We start from the raw sequence: 15,902 nt of genomic DNA, 5'->3' as shown, positions 1-15,902 counted from the left end.
GCATTAGAGGACCTCATGATTTTTAATGTAAGATTGGGAATGTAAATTACTTGTGCTTCTTGCTGCTTGTTCTCAATCATGCTGGAAGTCTGTAACAGGGGAGGGAATTCAACCCAAGTTAGAATCCTAGCCACAGGACAGTCCTTCCTTTCTTTGTAAACTCAACTGGATGCAGACAAACAGAAGCAACAGGTTTCAAGGCAAATGCCACAGGCGTGGGAGATCTCAAATATGGCAGAACAGTTGGGGTTCTTCAGAGTTGTACAGCCTGTCCAAGGAGACTTCCCATAAAGGAAGTAATTGGTGTGAAGATCAAATAAAGATAAAACAAAAACAACAGTTGTCCACTGCTTTCTATTGCAGTGGGGTCTCAGGGCCTGAGAGGATCAGAGCTCCATTGTGCAACGTCCTCCAGAGAGTACAATAAAGAGTACTGAACTCATAGCCTTGTCTATGAAAAGAGACAACAGGTAATTAAACTAAATAATGGGTAGGGGGAGTGGCGGGGAATAAGGATGTGACAATAGGAAGGCTAAATGTCAGGCAGAATATGTACAGGCATTGCATTTAGATCATTGGTCACCAACCGGTTCATTGAGATTGACCAGTCGATCAGGGAGCCCCTGACAGTCGATCTCAGTCTGAGGGGACTTGCAATCAGGAGCAGTGAGATGCATGTCGGGAGCATCCAGGACACAGTCTAGGGGCAGCGGGACATACAAGTGGCAGGATGTATGTGGCTGGGCTGAGGCTGGGCCACAGCTCGGGGCTTGGGGCACAAAGGCCAGGGCACAGTAGCAGTCACCTCACCCCATGCACAGATCAGGGGAGCATGTGGCTCCTGGGCATCTGCCGGCGTGCGTGCAGCAGTGGGAGCCTCCTCATGCACCTAGACAAACCATCCAGGCTCTGAACCTTCCTCAGCCTGGCCTGGCCTGGCCTGGCCAGGGCCCCACTCCCCCCTGCCCCTGCCCCACACCTTCCCTCACTGCTGGGGCCTTGATCTGCCCCCCCCCACCTCCCACAGACTGACCTGTTGGGCTGGGGGGCAGAGGAGGCAGGGCAGGCAGGCAGGGGAGGGCTCTAGATCCTGGATTGCCCTTTACATCAAAAAGTGATCTTCACCTTAAAAAGGTTGGAGACCACTGATTTAGATTGACCTAACCAGAGTTAGGTCAATCTATATGCCCAATGGTGCAGGCATTAAGGGAGCTTAAATCACCCCAAAATTGGCGTGTCTGATTCAGGTTAATTCACCTGCAGAGATGCACAAATATAGATTGTAATCAAGTTAAACTGATTTTTGCAAATGCCTCCATGTGTTCATAGCACAGTCCTGGGCTGGGAAAGCCCAGTCATCACCCCAGCCTTGGGAATACATTATTCCAATCTGCCCCCGCCCCTGACAGGGCTAATTTTTTGTGCCTTCCACCCCCCCACCTGCTAACCTCCCCCATTCCCACCCACCCCTCTCCTCACCCCAAGAGGTTCCCTGCATGGCTTCTGGGAGTCATGAATGGCTGTACACACTGTTCCTAGTCTACGCTTAGGTAGTTTAAAGTAAGCCATGTGAATGTAGACCCAGTGTGGCAAATGATTGTATGCACTCTCAATAAGTAGAGGCATCAGCTCACCCCCTGCCTATTTGCCATCTCAGTATAGGACTTTGCAGGTATTGAGGTGGGGATGAGTATGAAGGAGGGAAATAAAGCAAGAGATGGTAGTTGCTTTGTGGATGTTTTCTTCAAGGAGTTTTTTTGTGCCTGAATAAGGTGCATAGATCTTTTATATTATACCTATCCACAGAGTTATACTTGCTGCATAAGAGCTGTGGCATGTTTGCCTATAAATGCAGGCTGTGCCCAGGAAAGGAGAGAGGAAGGGGAACACCTGGGCTAGGGACAAACATTACACATAAACCACTTTAAGTGATCCTAAACTGGTTTAAACTTGTAACAGAACATAAGTTCAATGAATATAAACCAGTTTCAAAATGGCTGAAACTGTTTTCAGATAACCCTGGTTGAGTGTAGTATCAGATTTAACTGATTTGGGTCAAACTGGTCTATGCAATGTCTGTCCCACACCCCTTCCTGGTTTAAGTTAAACCAGAGCCCCCCAGCATCCCAGATGCTTTGCAGGACTGGACTGGGCTGGGCAGGGCTGTCTGCTCCAGAGAACAAGACTGGCCCCATTCCTCTGCTCCCTAGCCAGAGCTCCAGCGAAACTGCAGGCACAGCAAGGTCTGCCTGGCTTCCCCTTGCCCCCCACAGCTCACTGCTCAAGCAGGGCATCTGCCCCTCCCTCCCTCCCATCTCCCACAGGAGAGACCCCCAGCTCCATGGACCCTAGGCATGTGGTATGCTAGCTAATGTTGAGAGGTGTCTATGTGCATGTCTCCACTTTCACTGGGACAGGACAAAGGCAGACAACAGTGTCCACTTAGGGCTTTTTGGAGCTAATCAACAGGTCAGCTGGTAATGTCCCTCTGTTCCTTCCTTGGAAAAAATCTGTTTAAGAAGAGCTTGAACTAATGAGAGAGGCTTTTGTTTTCTTGACAGGCTGCTAAATGCTGTATTGTCAGCCCCCTCCTGGCTCCCTCATTTGTCAGGTTTGCTACAGACAGTATGAAGAAGCAGAGAGATTGAAAAACAGTATCATCAACAGGTGCATGCACTGCATCCCTCCCCTCCCCCCACCCCCGGCTTTGCCTCAGAGTGCTAGTGGGGGGGCTGGGGGCTGGCAACAATCCTGCCCCTTGAGCAGTGAGTCTGGAAAAGTCTGGGACTGTGCAGACAGGATGGGGGTTTAAACCCCTCCATAATCAAAGCATCCTGCCAGGGCCTGGCCAACCCCACCTCAGCTCAGCACTGTGGAAGGGATGGGAGAGCTGATCTAGCACCCCCTGGCTTCTAGCCTGAGCCACTGCAGCAAAGTGCCTGCATTTCCTCAGTCCAGAGGGAATGTCTGTACACTTGCAAACCAGTTCAACCTAGGCAGGTTAGAGTACCCTGCAAAGATTGAATCAATTCAGGTTTAGGCTTTTTGAATGTCTGTATCTAACCCTATTCTAAGGTGAAACTGATTAGGATCTGTCCCCTAACAATAGTAAGTAAACAACAGGGCCAGACTTCCTCAAGTACTCAGGACCAATTAGTTCCCCAAATCTGGCCATTTCTCTAACTCCTAAGTGGAAGCTGCTGGCTCCTCAGATCTTTAGGAACCTGGCCTCAAGCATCCAGATTACTGTAGGATCTGTTTTCCTTTTCAAATAGGGGCAGGACTGCTATTTGGAGAGGTACTATGTATGGCTGCCAATAAAAGAACAGCTCTCCAAGTGTATAATAGAAACTATAGGAAGTCTTTCAAAAACACCTTAAGATTTGCAAGCCTATGGGACTTCTGCTCCTACCTTCTTATAGGTCTTTTGAAAATCTTTCCCCACAATAATTATGACTTATGAGAAAACAAGACAACCTGCTAGCTAATATTATTAGAAAAGCAGAAACATTCAAAGATCTGAGCAATAGCAGATCTTTGTGCACAGTATGTGCACAGGGATAAAGGTTGTAGCTGTGTTGGTCTAAAAGCAAAAGCAGTCAGTGTGGTAGATGTGATATCTTTTATTAGACCAGCTAGATAGTTGCAAAAAAATGCTTTATTTGCAAGCTTTCAGGATCATGCACCCTTCCTCAGGCAAAGCAGAATGCAAAGATTGTAAAATTTCTCCCAGGTAGAAATGAAAATTCATATTGCACAGGAGAGCTGGAGGATGGTATAAGTTCTTCTGAGTAGAAAAGTTCATTTTGCGCAAATTGGATTCGGATAAAAGTCGGAGCAGTCTATTTACCTAAAAGGTGTCTGATGGCAAGCAGGATGTCGAATTTTTTTCTTTCTTGTTAAGATGTTTCATATTTCACAGGAGGACTAGTGATGGAAAGGTTCTCCCGGGCAAGGAAGTTCTGTTCTGTTTGGGCTGCTCTGCAAGTATGTAAATTTCACTTGAAACAAAAGGCTGGAGCAGGGGTATAGGTTTCCAGGTCTCAGGGTGTTGAATTTTACTTCTTTCTTGTAAAGTTTTGACGTTTTCATTTCAAAATAGCTAATTATGATATCTTCCATGTTACAGGGAAGATATCATATATTAAAATCTTTGCATCTCCTTTGCCTGAGGAAGGGTGCATGAGCCCAAAAGCTTGCAAATAATTTTTGTTTTTGCAACTGTCTAGTGGGTCTAATAAAAGATATGGCCTTTACCACACTGACTGGTATGGGCACATACATTTCCCCCACCTTTATGGCAAGAGCAGCACACCACCTAACACCCACCCTTTTAAAAAGGAATACTCCTGCCAATAAGCAGCAGAATAAAATCAGTTGATCTTCCATCAAGCAAACAACCTTTTTGAAAAGGTAATTTTAATAAATCCAAGAAAAAGTATACATAAAAATGCAGAAGTGTTAAGTGTAGTCAAGACTACAGGGTGAGTGAAAGCCCAGGAACTGAACTCCCTGCTTTAAACACTAAACTACAATGCATCTCTCTACAGATGCATTATTTCTTATACCATCTACGTATCAGTTTAAGCAAGTGTTGGTAAGAATGTCCTATTAGATGTATTCTTATTTTAGTGCTTGGCAATATACATGTGTACATTCTTGTAACACTTTTGGAAGTTACATTTATAAATCCCTGGACACTGAAAAACAGAATATAACTTTCTAATTTCCTTTGCTAGCAGAGCAAATATGAATTGATTCATCTCACCTTGACATATTATATAATCTTTCATCCATTATTATTTATTTTAGATACTGCAGTTGACGTACATAATCCAAAAGTAATCAATCCATAGTATATGTCTGCATATAATTGAACTACGCTACCCCTGAAGACAAAATTTGCATTCATTGTGATTCATGGAAGTTATTTTCAACTTTATTTTCCTTTAAGGCTTAAACTGGAGTTGGACAAACAATAATTGTAAAGGTCCTCTTTCTGAGTAGATATATGACAAACCACCTGCAATCATAACTGCTTAGACTGTGTTTTTTATTATGTCTTGCATGCTCAACAGGATACGGATCAGCATCTGAAAGCAAAAGTCCTAACGAAAGCTGGATGTGTGTCAGTCTAGAGCTAGTGTCCACCATAGCACTGGGCAGCATGGAGATACTCAACAAGCTGGATTTTGGATAAAATATAAAAACAAAGAGCCCCTTTTATGCGCTGTCAAAGCTGTGTGGTGGGCATGAAGCCAGCAATCTTGATGCTTCTGAAAAGGTTGCTAGCCTGATTGTCCTTACCAAACAGAGCTTGTGTGCATTCTGCCTATATGAATTGTTTTTCCTCCATTGCACATAGGTTCTCTACCCCCTCCTATCTTTGTGTATTGCACTATTACAGAGTATTTTGCTCTAGAAGTGGCTCTGTCTCACTGGTAGACAAAGCTGATCATAAATGTGAGAAGATATTTAAAGTTTTGTTAGGAACATTTGTATTTAATCTATTCTCTTTTAAAAGACCAGTGAAATATCAAGCTGACTATAACATGGCACTGAAGTAAAAGAAGTCTTGAATGCAAAGAAAACAAGACAACCTCTTGAATGAGTATATTCTCACTTGGCTCATAAAATACTGTCTATTTTCAGGAATGAAAGGAATGACTGTCTTGCCTAAGGATCCAAGATGCTCATATGAAAGCCCTGAAGCTGAAGTGAGTGAGATGGTAAGTTTTCATTCAATCTGTGCTTGTCAGTAAGTTACAGATTCATGTTTTCATTAATGCTTTATGGCAACCAATGCTAGGTGAGATGGCTCACATTCTCCACTGTGCAATGGCTGAATTTCTCATGTCAGGAATAGTTTCCTATGGAAGCTGCAGGTTCCAGCAGTATAAATGACATTCCATTCAGCCTGGCTACAGCTGGGTCTTTTCTTGGGTATTCTCTGATCTGATGCAGCAGTTGCATTATGAATTGCTTTTTATAAAGGCATAGGTGTGAAATGTTTGAGTTCTAGTGAAGGTGATGGCCACACAGGTTGGAACATTTAAAGGAGGAAAATTGCTCCAAAGGAAGTCTCAAAGAATGCCAGGTCTCTTGCTGCCCAGTAAAATGTCAACAGGTCACGGCAGAATTAGCATTTGGCTGGCTTGTATAAACCAGTTGACCCTCCCTCAGCTGCAGCCAACTTTGCTGTTAACTCTCCTCTATTCATCTCAAACAAGTCCATGACCATTACTGTTCCCGGGCCTCATCAAGCATGGGAATAAAAGAAAAACAATACGTGAAACAGTTCAGCAATCCTGAGGAAAGAGAATGAGCAGAGAGCCTTGTTCATGTTTTGTTCACCCTTTTCTAATACTGAAGAGGATATGGGTGGATAGCCCTTTTCTATACCTGTTATGACTTTATTTTTTCATAATTTGACATGGGCGCATATGGGTGTGTGCTAAATAAATTAGTCATGGGAAGGGAAATAAATAATTGAAGACAATGGGAGCTTGAAGCAAACTGGTTCAGGATGTTTGTGCAACATTATTGATATCACTGAGTGGGAAATATGCATATCTAGGGCAGTATGTGACACTGGGTATGGACACACATATTTTTGGAGCCAATTCAAAGGGGCAGCTGCCCTTTTGAGTTCTAGCTGTTGTGTGTGGACAAGCCAGGAACAATACAAATATAGCAAAACTGCTCCAGCTTTAACATTGCCTCAACACTACTTCATTCATTTTAATTTAAACTAAATAAAAATAATATTCAAGCAGTAAATGTTTGCTGTCAAAGTCTCACAAATAATCAAACCATTAGTTAAGGGTATCTCTGGCTAAGGACCTGAACCAGATGTCAAAAATCCTTTCATAGCTCTTTCTTCTGTAGGTGCAGAAAGAGGATTTTTTTCATTTTTGCTTTTTTAGCTTAGTTCAGTTCAATAATTTAATTCCATACCAAGAAACTGATTGGGAGATAAAAAAAAGCAGAACAGCTAATTGTCCCTTGTCAATATATGAATAAAACCTAGGTATGAGAAGCTGAAATCATTCTAAATTCCTTATTGACATGGTAGCCAAAAATGATTAATTTTGTTCACCATCTTCAGATAACACTTAATTCTTTTTTAGTGCAAAAATATGTTTTGAGAATTTTTTTCTTGTTCATCCAGCACATTCAATTATAGTTTTATTTAACTAGCAGAAAATAACTTGTTTTTCTGCATTTTTAATTAAATTCAAGTTTCCATCTGCAAGCAACTTGCCACAAGTCATAAGTAAAAAAATGTAATCATCTAGTCATTCACTATTTTCTAGCATAATAAAGTGTAAAAATTGAGACTCTGGATAGACAGATGTTTAGTTTTGTAATTACTTAAATGTGTATATAGTCTATCTTCCTGGTTAACAAAAATGCAGTACCAAACTTTGTTGTTAAACAGCACATTCTACTGGTTCACCACCCATAAGAATAGGCTTTTCTTTAGGAAAGTAACTAAAGTGAAAATGAAATAAAAGATTAAAATGGATTATTTAAATAAAGCTTTCTTACAGATTTAAAATTAGGGGTTTAGATCCCTGATTTTAATCAGTCTATTCTAATGAATACCTATATGAACAGAGTTCCTATGGCTTCATTTTAGGGGTATGACAGAAGCAAAGGTCCCAAACCTACAAACTGTCATAAAATTCTGTTTAACCATAAAGTGCTACCTACATTAGAAAATGGACAGGAAGAACAAGAAAGTTTCAGTTATTATGGTTTTTTCCTTCCTTGTTCTTAAGTCTCTTAATGACCTTCCACTGAAGGAAGAATCTTAATGACATTGGCAAAAACTTGTATGAGGAAGACTGACTCAATGTTATCACTGCAACATGAGTAAAATCACCAAGACAATAGTTGTAGGAACTATATAAAGAACAGCATAGCACCTGTATTTGCATCTGACTAAAGTCTGAATGCAGCCATAAAAAGTCTTGCAGTGCTGAAATATGGCTAATATTAATGGAGTTACTGAAACAATTAAATTATGTGAGGCTTATATTTTTGTAAAGTACAGGTGACCCTTGCCATTTGTGGGGGATACGTTCTCATATCCCCCGTGAATGGTGAAATCTGTGAATAAGGCACTGTGTTCATGAATGTCATCTGCGTTCATGAACTGAGTGCCCCCGGCAGCTGGTGGGGGGCACGGCTGCTCTGGCAATGGTGGGAGCATGGTGGTGGCAAATGCGGAGCTCCAGAGGAGCTCCTTTAAGTGTATTTAAGAAGCGGGTTTGGCATTCGCGAATATTTGAAACCGCAAATGGCGAACCCACGAATAGTGAGGGTTTCCTGTATACAATTTATCAATTAGCTCTTTATATGCAATTCCATAAAACCCAAATGCAAATTACCCTTGCTGCTGTTCAGCAATGAAATGAACCATCTTAGTTTTTATACAGAAAAAACATGAATAAGCCCTATGCAGATAAAATCCAAGAAGCTAGCTACACATGCAGTTCAGAGAACCAGGGTGAAATTACGTGTTACATTTAGACCATACTACATCTGTGGAATCTTAAGCAGTTTTAAAGTTAGAACATACAATCATACATTAAAGGTTAATACTGTTTCTTGCCTGCACAGCTCTCACTTGCCACTAGATGGCTGGCAAGCAGGGGTGTGGCTAGGAGCTAGGAAACCTGGCTCTATCCCTGCTGCGGGGTGGGGGGAAGCTAGAAGTGCATTCTGGGATGTTGGAAGACTTCAAATTGCTTGTTTCATCTCCATGGACCAGACTGAAGCTACCCTAACATGAGCTAGGTAGCACAGACTTGTCCTTGCCCAAAGTGGTGTAAACTTGAGATGCTCCAAAGGTATTTATCATGAGTTAATGAGCTTTAACGTGTGGATGCTCACATTTTAAGTGCCCTTGATATGGTCTAAGTGCAACATGTAACTTCACCCCCAAAAGACACTAGACACCTGGTGTAAATTAACATAAATCTGTTAACTGCAGTAGTCTTAGACCAGTGGAAGACATGAAGGTAGTAGGCATGCTGCAGGGAAAGGGAGGAGGAAGGCAAATTCTCCTCTAATGTGCAAATTCAGCCATAGAAGACTTGGAAATGTGTGTATATGTACGTGTATTTATAGACTAATTCCAACTGAACTCCAGATAAGAGAGTGTAGGAGAGAAGTGCCTCTGGAGTCATAAATCTCTACTGAACTGCCACAACTGCTTCCTTGGTCTTGTCTTAGAATGATTCTTCACAGCTTTGTAGAGAGGATCAGCTGGAAGAGGTGGTTCAATTGTATCTCACACCATCATTGCAAAGACCCTGTGGTACCTAAGATATCATTCAAGTCACTGAAAGCCCAGCAATTTCATATGCTGACCTAGTGAGGGCTGGAAGACTGGACAACACACTTGGGAAGATTAGAAGCTATTCTGACTCTAGGTGTTCAGTTGTTGGCAGCTGTTGACCATGGTGACAGGGTTCAGGTTGCTTTAGATGGACAGAATTTGGGGCAATATTACAATATAGGAACTGCTTGCCCTGTGGGTAGATATCAAAAAAAGAGATGATTGACATTTGTCCTCATCTACATCAAAAATGTATATTCCACAGCAGGTCCTCACTTGATGTATACTTGCCTCTACCTGCTCCTGCCCCATAGTCTCCTTCACTTCCATGGAGCCATGAAGGTATGCACTAGCTATGGATCTGGCTCTACACAATAAATAGGCCATTGAAGTTCATATGCAAGTCAATGGGCATTGCTCACTTTAGAATGTAAAAACACCTCAGTAAAGATACAGAAACCTTTACATTACATTTGTTCCCTGTAAGGACAGATTATGACCCCACCAAACTAAGATGTATTGTTGTAAATCTGCACATCTCTCTTTCTAAGTACCATATGCCATGCCATATCAGGCCTGGAAGAATCCCATTAATCCCATTTCAGATAGTGAACAGCTCCTATACTTGATCTTCACAATATAATAGAATACTTTTTATGACAAGAAGGGAAAACATATGACCCTCATGAACAGATGCATGTTTTTCGGCCAAACCAAGTGAGGCCTCTTGTTAGACAAAGTTCATGAACAATCTAGGCATTTTCTCTTTTAAAAAAATACCTCACTGCAAAATGCTACTTCTTTGTTTGCTGTTCTCAGAACATCTCCTCTATACGTGCAATGTTTTTGGGTTACAGTGTCAGAATAACACGCATGCTATTATTTGAAACTTTCATCTAGCTGTAATTCAGGGAGAAGTGTGTGTGTGGGTGGCATAAACTGCAGCTGCTTTCTTTATTTCTCCACCATCATTACTGCTTAATGGTAAAAGTTAGTTGACATCTGCTTCTGCCATTCCATTCCTCTGGAACAACAAGAGGTTGTAGAAAACCTGTAATTTCTGTTGCAGATTTGCATAGTGATGATGCCTAGTCCATAAGTATGTTTCAGAGCTTCAAAGAACTCCACAGGCATCTGATATCCCAGCCAATGGATTCTGTTACTTTACAAGCAATATGCAGAGACTGGGCAGATTCCTCTAGTGCTTCCTTTTCCATGCAAATCATGGTTTTGGCATTCCTGTCTTAGGTAAATGGTACTTTCTCAGGTCTTCATCTTTAATAAGCAATTCTGCAGTAGCAATCTTATTCTCAACCCATAGTTTAATAAACAATTCAGACTATGTAGAGCAGCTATTTGCAACAAAATTCAAACCCAAGAGGAGGACAAGAATCTGAATATCATATAGTATGGCCTAAAATTTTAAGGTGGTTGTTTCAGGATCCTCAATATTTTGGGATCTCAGCCTGAGACACTTTTAAGGGACATGATTACTCAGGAAACAGATGTTCAGTACTCTTTGAAAATCAAATATAGCTAACATATTTCAAGTTAGGAACCCAAATCCACTTGTCATCTTTTAAACCTGTACACCTCTTGAACTATACCCTTGTGTTAAGTGATATCAGGCCTGGAAGAATGCCACTAAAGTCTATAAGAATTCTTAATTAAAAACAAAGGCAAGATCTTAGTCAGTTTCAGAGAACAAGATTATATGCCTTTTTTATAGTTTACTATATTTATATAGTTAGCTCTTTCCAATTCTAATTACTGTCCTCCAAAAGTCTAGCTCTGTCCTGTGTTACATTAGCACTGCACCATTCACCTTAGGGTTCAATAGAGCTGGACTGGAGAAGAAACTCTACCTCATTTATGAAATTGTTTGTGAGACTGCAAAACTAAGCAGTCTTTTACAATTATACTTTGCTAATTGCTCTTGAAATAAGTATTGGGCCTGGTGTTGAGCTGTGCAACATTGATAGGAGAGCTGAAAGAGAAGTGTGTTGTCTAAAACCATCACAGCCATTGTTTGACCTCTGACTTAGTAATTTTATTTATGTGCCTCAGCTCGGAAACTGTCAAAAGTAAGTAACAAAACTGTCATGCTATCTTGTTTGCGTAAAATGTGCCTACCTAGCTTCATATCCTAAAGCAAACAACATTGCTCGCTCAGCCTGGATTTGAATGAGATGTTAAAATGCAGAAAGCATTTGCTAACGCGGAACTGGATTTCCATAGAGTGCAGTATGTTTTAATTAGCAAGTTGACAATCAGCTCTTAGTTCCATCATATCATTATAGTTATACTTTGCATGATTTTGCTTATAACAGTCTGAAAATGCTGTGAATCAAAGACCTCTGCTTAAAGAGATGAGAGGTTTCACTTCTGTAACAAGAGCCTGATCCAAAGCCTGCTTGAGTTGTTGGGACCTCTTTTTTCCAGCAGGGTTCAAAAAAACATCTTTAGAAGGTTGGTCATGCACTTGGCATTGTTCCTTTGAGAAATGCATCAAGTTGCAAAAAATATATTCTTTGAATATTATTATCCAGTTTCCTCAGAATTTCAGAGGAGTTCTGGGTAGGCTTAGTTTCCTCAATTAAACATTCCAGTTTGATCTTCCTTGTCATCTCTTCCATAGTGAAGACCACCTCTGGTATTTGGGGTCACTTTAACATTATTGCGAGAGAGATGGACCTCAGTAGCATCTACCAAGTACTTGGGGAGGCCTAAATGTCTGTGGAAGATAACTTCACTAATTAAAGTGTAAAAAGAGATTAAATGTGGTTAGAGCTTCCAGGAGGGCTCATTAAAATTGGAGTATCACAGAGTCAGAACAGCTACTACTGTGCCTTGGCATTCTAAAGATATTAAAATTGGCTTATTAGCTGTATATGCCACCCTTCCCAAAAAGGGGTCAGGGGAGCTTATAATAAAAGGCAAGAAATACAGAAATGGAGTAAAGTATTAAAATGAGAGCATACCACAAACTCCCCCCGCCCCCTTTCATAATGCAAAAGCAATCCCCTCTAGCTCATCCCTTTTCATTCCCCCTGTCCAGCTGAACCTCACTTCCCAATCCACACAACACCTTTGCAAAAGAAAACCTGTACTCCCTCCCATCCCTATCCACTCCTACCTTCTCCTAGTCCCTCACCTTACACCTAAGGCACTCTCCCCTGCCCTGCCCCTTATTACTGTCCCAAGCCACACCCCCTCTCACAAATCAGGGTCGTGGCTGTCTCCCAAATCCACTCCTTATCCCCTTTCCCACATGGAAACTTGTTGTTCAATTAAAGGGTGAAAAAAGCATTGCTCACTTAAATTATTAGCTGGGATTTGGGGGGGGAAGGGGGAGGGGGGTTGTCTTCTCTCTGTGTCTATAGTGGCAGTATGCAGTATGCCTTGCACAATGGAGCCTTCATCTGTTATTAGATCTTCTTAAGTGTTTCTTTAACAATAAGTTCCAATCCATTGTTAGACACTGAGGCTGCTTACAGACGTTAAAACTTCAAACTTGGTATGCTCCCACACCGAGCCTAGCACATGCCCAGAAGAGGCATTACAATAGTTGAACCCAATTCACCCAACATCTGTATAGATTAGGTGCTTTAGTGGGGGGGGGGGGGGGGGGGGGGGGGGCCAGCCATTGCCGGGCTTGGGGGGATGGCTGATTGAATCAGGTATTAGATAAAAATGCGAAAAAGCCCTGCTGAAGTGCCTGATCTGTACAGACACTGCAGAGCCAGGATGAACTAATGCACTGCCTCCTCTGGTTAAGTGCATTTTGTTTGTTTGTTTGTTTGTTTGTTTGTGTTTAACATCTATAAGTAGAGACATTTTCTAGTGTAGCTTCCTGTAGATAACAGACTACATGAAATCAGTCCCGAACAGGTGAGGGATCTCTTAAAACACTTGGATGTTTTCAAGTCTTCTGGGCCAGATGCCCTGCATCCAAGAGCACCTGAAGGAACTCGCTGAGTTTATCACAGGGCAAAGCTGTTTGAAGAGTTGTGGAACTTGGGAGTTGTCCCGGACGACTGATGGAGATGGCTAATGTGGTGCCTATCTTCAAGAAAGGGAAGAGAGATGACCCTGCAAACTACAGACTGGTCAGTCTGATTTCAGTACTGGGAAAAATTTTTGAAAAATTTGTTAAGGAGGCCATCAATTACAAGCTGGCAACTGATGGGGTATTAAGAAGTAACCAACATGGCTTTGTCAAGGGTAGATCATGCCTGACAAACATGGTGTCCTTCTATGGCCAGGTAACTAACCAATTGGACGAGGGACATGAGTTGATATCATTTACTTAGACTTCGTAAAGCCTTTGGTTCTGTTTCCCATGAGATCCTTTCAACTAAATTGGAGGCTACTGGGCTGGACCAGTCTACAGTGAGGTGAGTAGACAACTGACTTAGAAGTCAATCCCAGAGATTTGTGATCAATGGGATGGCCTCATTCTGGAGGCCCATCTCCAATAGTTTCCCCCAGGGATCTGTGCTTGGACCTGTGCTCTTTAACATATTTATTAATGACTTGGATGAGAGGTGGAAAGCTCAGTGATTAAGTTCACGGATGATACTATGCAGTGGGGAAATGTGGACACGTCAGAGGATAGGGTAAAGATCTAGGATGACATTGATAGACTGGTTTTTATGGACAGAACGGAAGCAGATGAGGTTTAATAGGGAGAAGTGCAGGGTTCTTCATCTGGGTAGAAAGAACCTTCACCATAACTACACGATGGGTGGTGGTCCACAGCATCTGAATGGGACCCGGGGGTCACAACTGACTGGAAGATGAACATAAGCCAACAGTGCGATGAAGTCGCCTGCAGGGCAAAAAGAACTCTGGTGTGCATCACCTGATGTGTTGCGAATAGATCCAGGGAGGTGCTTCTTCCTCTCTATTCATCGTTGGTGAGGCCACAGCTGGAGTACTATGTCTAATTCTGGGTACCGCACTTCAGGAAGGATGTGGATAAGCTTGAGAAGGTACAAAGGAGGGCCACCCATATGATTAGGGGCCTGGGGGATAGGCCCTAGGAGGAGAGACTCTGGGAACCGGGCCTGTTCAGTCTGGGTAAGAGAAGACTGAGAGGTGACTTGATAGCTGCCTATCGGGGGGGAGCATCAAGATCTAGGGGAGCAACTCATCAGGAAGGCACCTCAAGGGAGGACAAGAACCAATGGGCACAAGCTAATTGAGGGAAAATTTAGGCTAGACATAACAAAAAACGTTTTTTCTGCAAGGGTCACCAGAATCTGGAACACACTCCCAGCAGATGTGGTGCAGTTGCCATCCTTGGATGTGTTCAAGATGAGGCTGGATAAGTACCTTGTTGAGCTCATTTGAGCCCAATAACTTGATGCCCATGGCAGGGGACTGGACTTGATGATCTTGCAGGTTCCCAACAAAACAGTATATGGCATAATTCATCTGGGCATAATTTCAAGTGGCTTCTCCATGCTAGCGGCTTGGTATTTAGTGAGCCCAAAGCTGTGGGAGAAGTTTTTTCTGTACTAAGCACAGTGGTACAGCATCTCACCTGTATATATGTGCTGATGGACTCAGAGGTCTTGGGGGTATATAAAGCTGTTCTTGCACTTATGGCAGAGACAGGGGTGCTCCCCTGAATGCATTCTCTGGTCATGCTGCTCCTCTTTAAAGATTTAAATGCTAGGAGTTCAATCCACCTGGTTGACTATCTATCCTATTGTTGTGGCTATAGCCAGTAAGATTGCAAATTGCAGTCTGTTCTCCTCATAGGTGTCAAGGTTATGACTGGCACATAAGTGGTCAGGCTTGACTCTAGAGTGTCACAACCCAGGCGATCAAGAACAGATGAAGTAAGGGGCCAAGGGTCCTAACTAGAGTCAGGGGTCAGAAGCAGTTGAGTCAGGTGTGCGGGCCGGGAGCGCCCCGAGCCCTTTTTCGCGCTGCGCGCGGGCTGTGGCCAGCAGCCCGGGCATGCGGGGGCGGAGAGGGGTGGCTTTCGCTCTGGAATTAGGCACGGACGCGTATCGGTAGTTTAAAAGATTGTTTACTTACACCGAGATGGCAATGGTGTAGGCTGGAAAGCTTGATTAAGTTGCAGTTACAGAAAGAGAAAAGAAAACAAAAACTCGAACCTGCAGAACACGAGGGTACGTCGCATAGGGTTCCGGCGACGGGAAGAGGAAAATACGAGGGTACGTCGCATAGGATTCCGGCGACGGGAAAATAAACCTGCAGGACTCGAACCCGGGGGGAAGAGCTCTGAGGCCGATCGTAAGGGCTCACACGAAGTTTGTCAGGCTCCGTGGGTTCTTCCGTTCACTCATCCACACGAAGTTTGCTAGGCTCCGTGGGTTCGGTTCGTAGCGCGCGGGAGGGGTACGTCTAGGAATTCTATCGGCGACGGGGAGAGGCTAGAGATTGATCAGATCTCCGTTGCCTGCTTCAAATGCACTGGGTCCATGAGGATCCGCAGCGCTTAGAGATCTTCACACAGCGTGAAGTCTCCTCCTCCCTTGTTCGTGGAGTCCTCCAACTTGGGCGGAAACCACTCAAG

The 15,902-nt window shown here is 42.9% G+C and overlaps 1 protein-coding gene across 3 annotated transcripts in view; it reads left to right on the top strand.

Moving 5' to 3' along the window:
• LOC102378731 (A-kinase anchor protein 2) overlaps positions 1–15,902 on the top strand; it is a 265,411-nt gene that overhangs the window by 65,415 nt on the left and 184,094 nt on the right. For 2 of the 3 annotated variants that reach the window (XM_006034132.3, XM_025216056.1), the window contains exon 3: positions 5,653–5,729. In XM_006034132.3, the coding sequence (XP_006034194.2) occupies positions 5,655–5,729 (75 nt within the window). In that variant the 5' untranslated portion in view covers positions 5,653–5,654. The remainder of the gene's footprint in view (positions 1–5,652; positions 5,730–15,902) is intronic. The other variant, XM_025216057.1, reaches the window with a different exon arrangement.

This window comes from Alligator sinensis, unplaced genomic scaffold, assembly GCF_000455745.1.
Source record: "Alligator sinensis unplaced genomic scaffold, ASM45574v1 scaffold371_2, whole genome shotgun sequence".
NCBI lineage: Eukaryota > Metazoa > Chordata > Crocodylia > Alligatoridae > Alligator > Alligator sinensis.
This window is presented reverse-complemented; position numbering and strand designations above follow the sequence as displayed.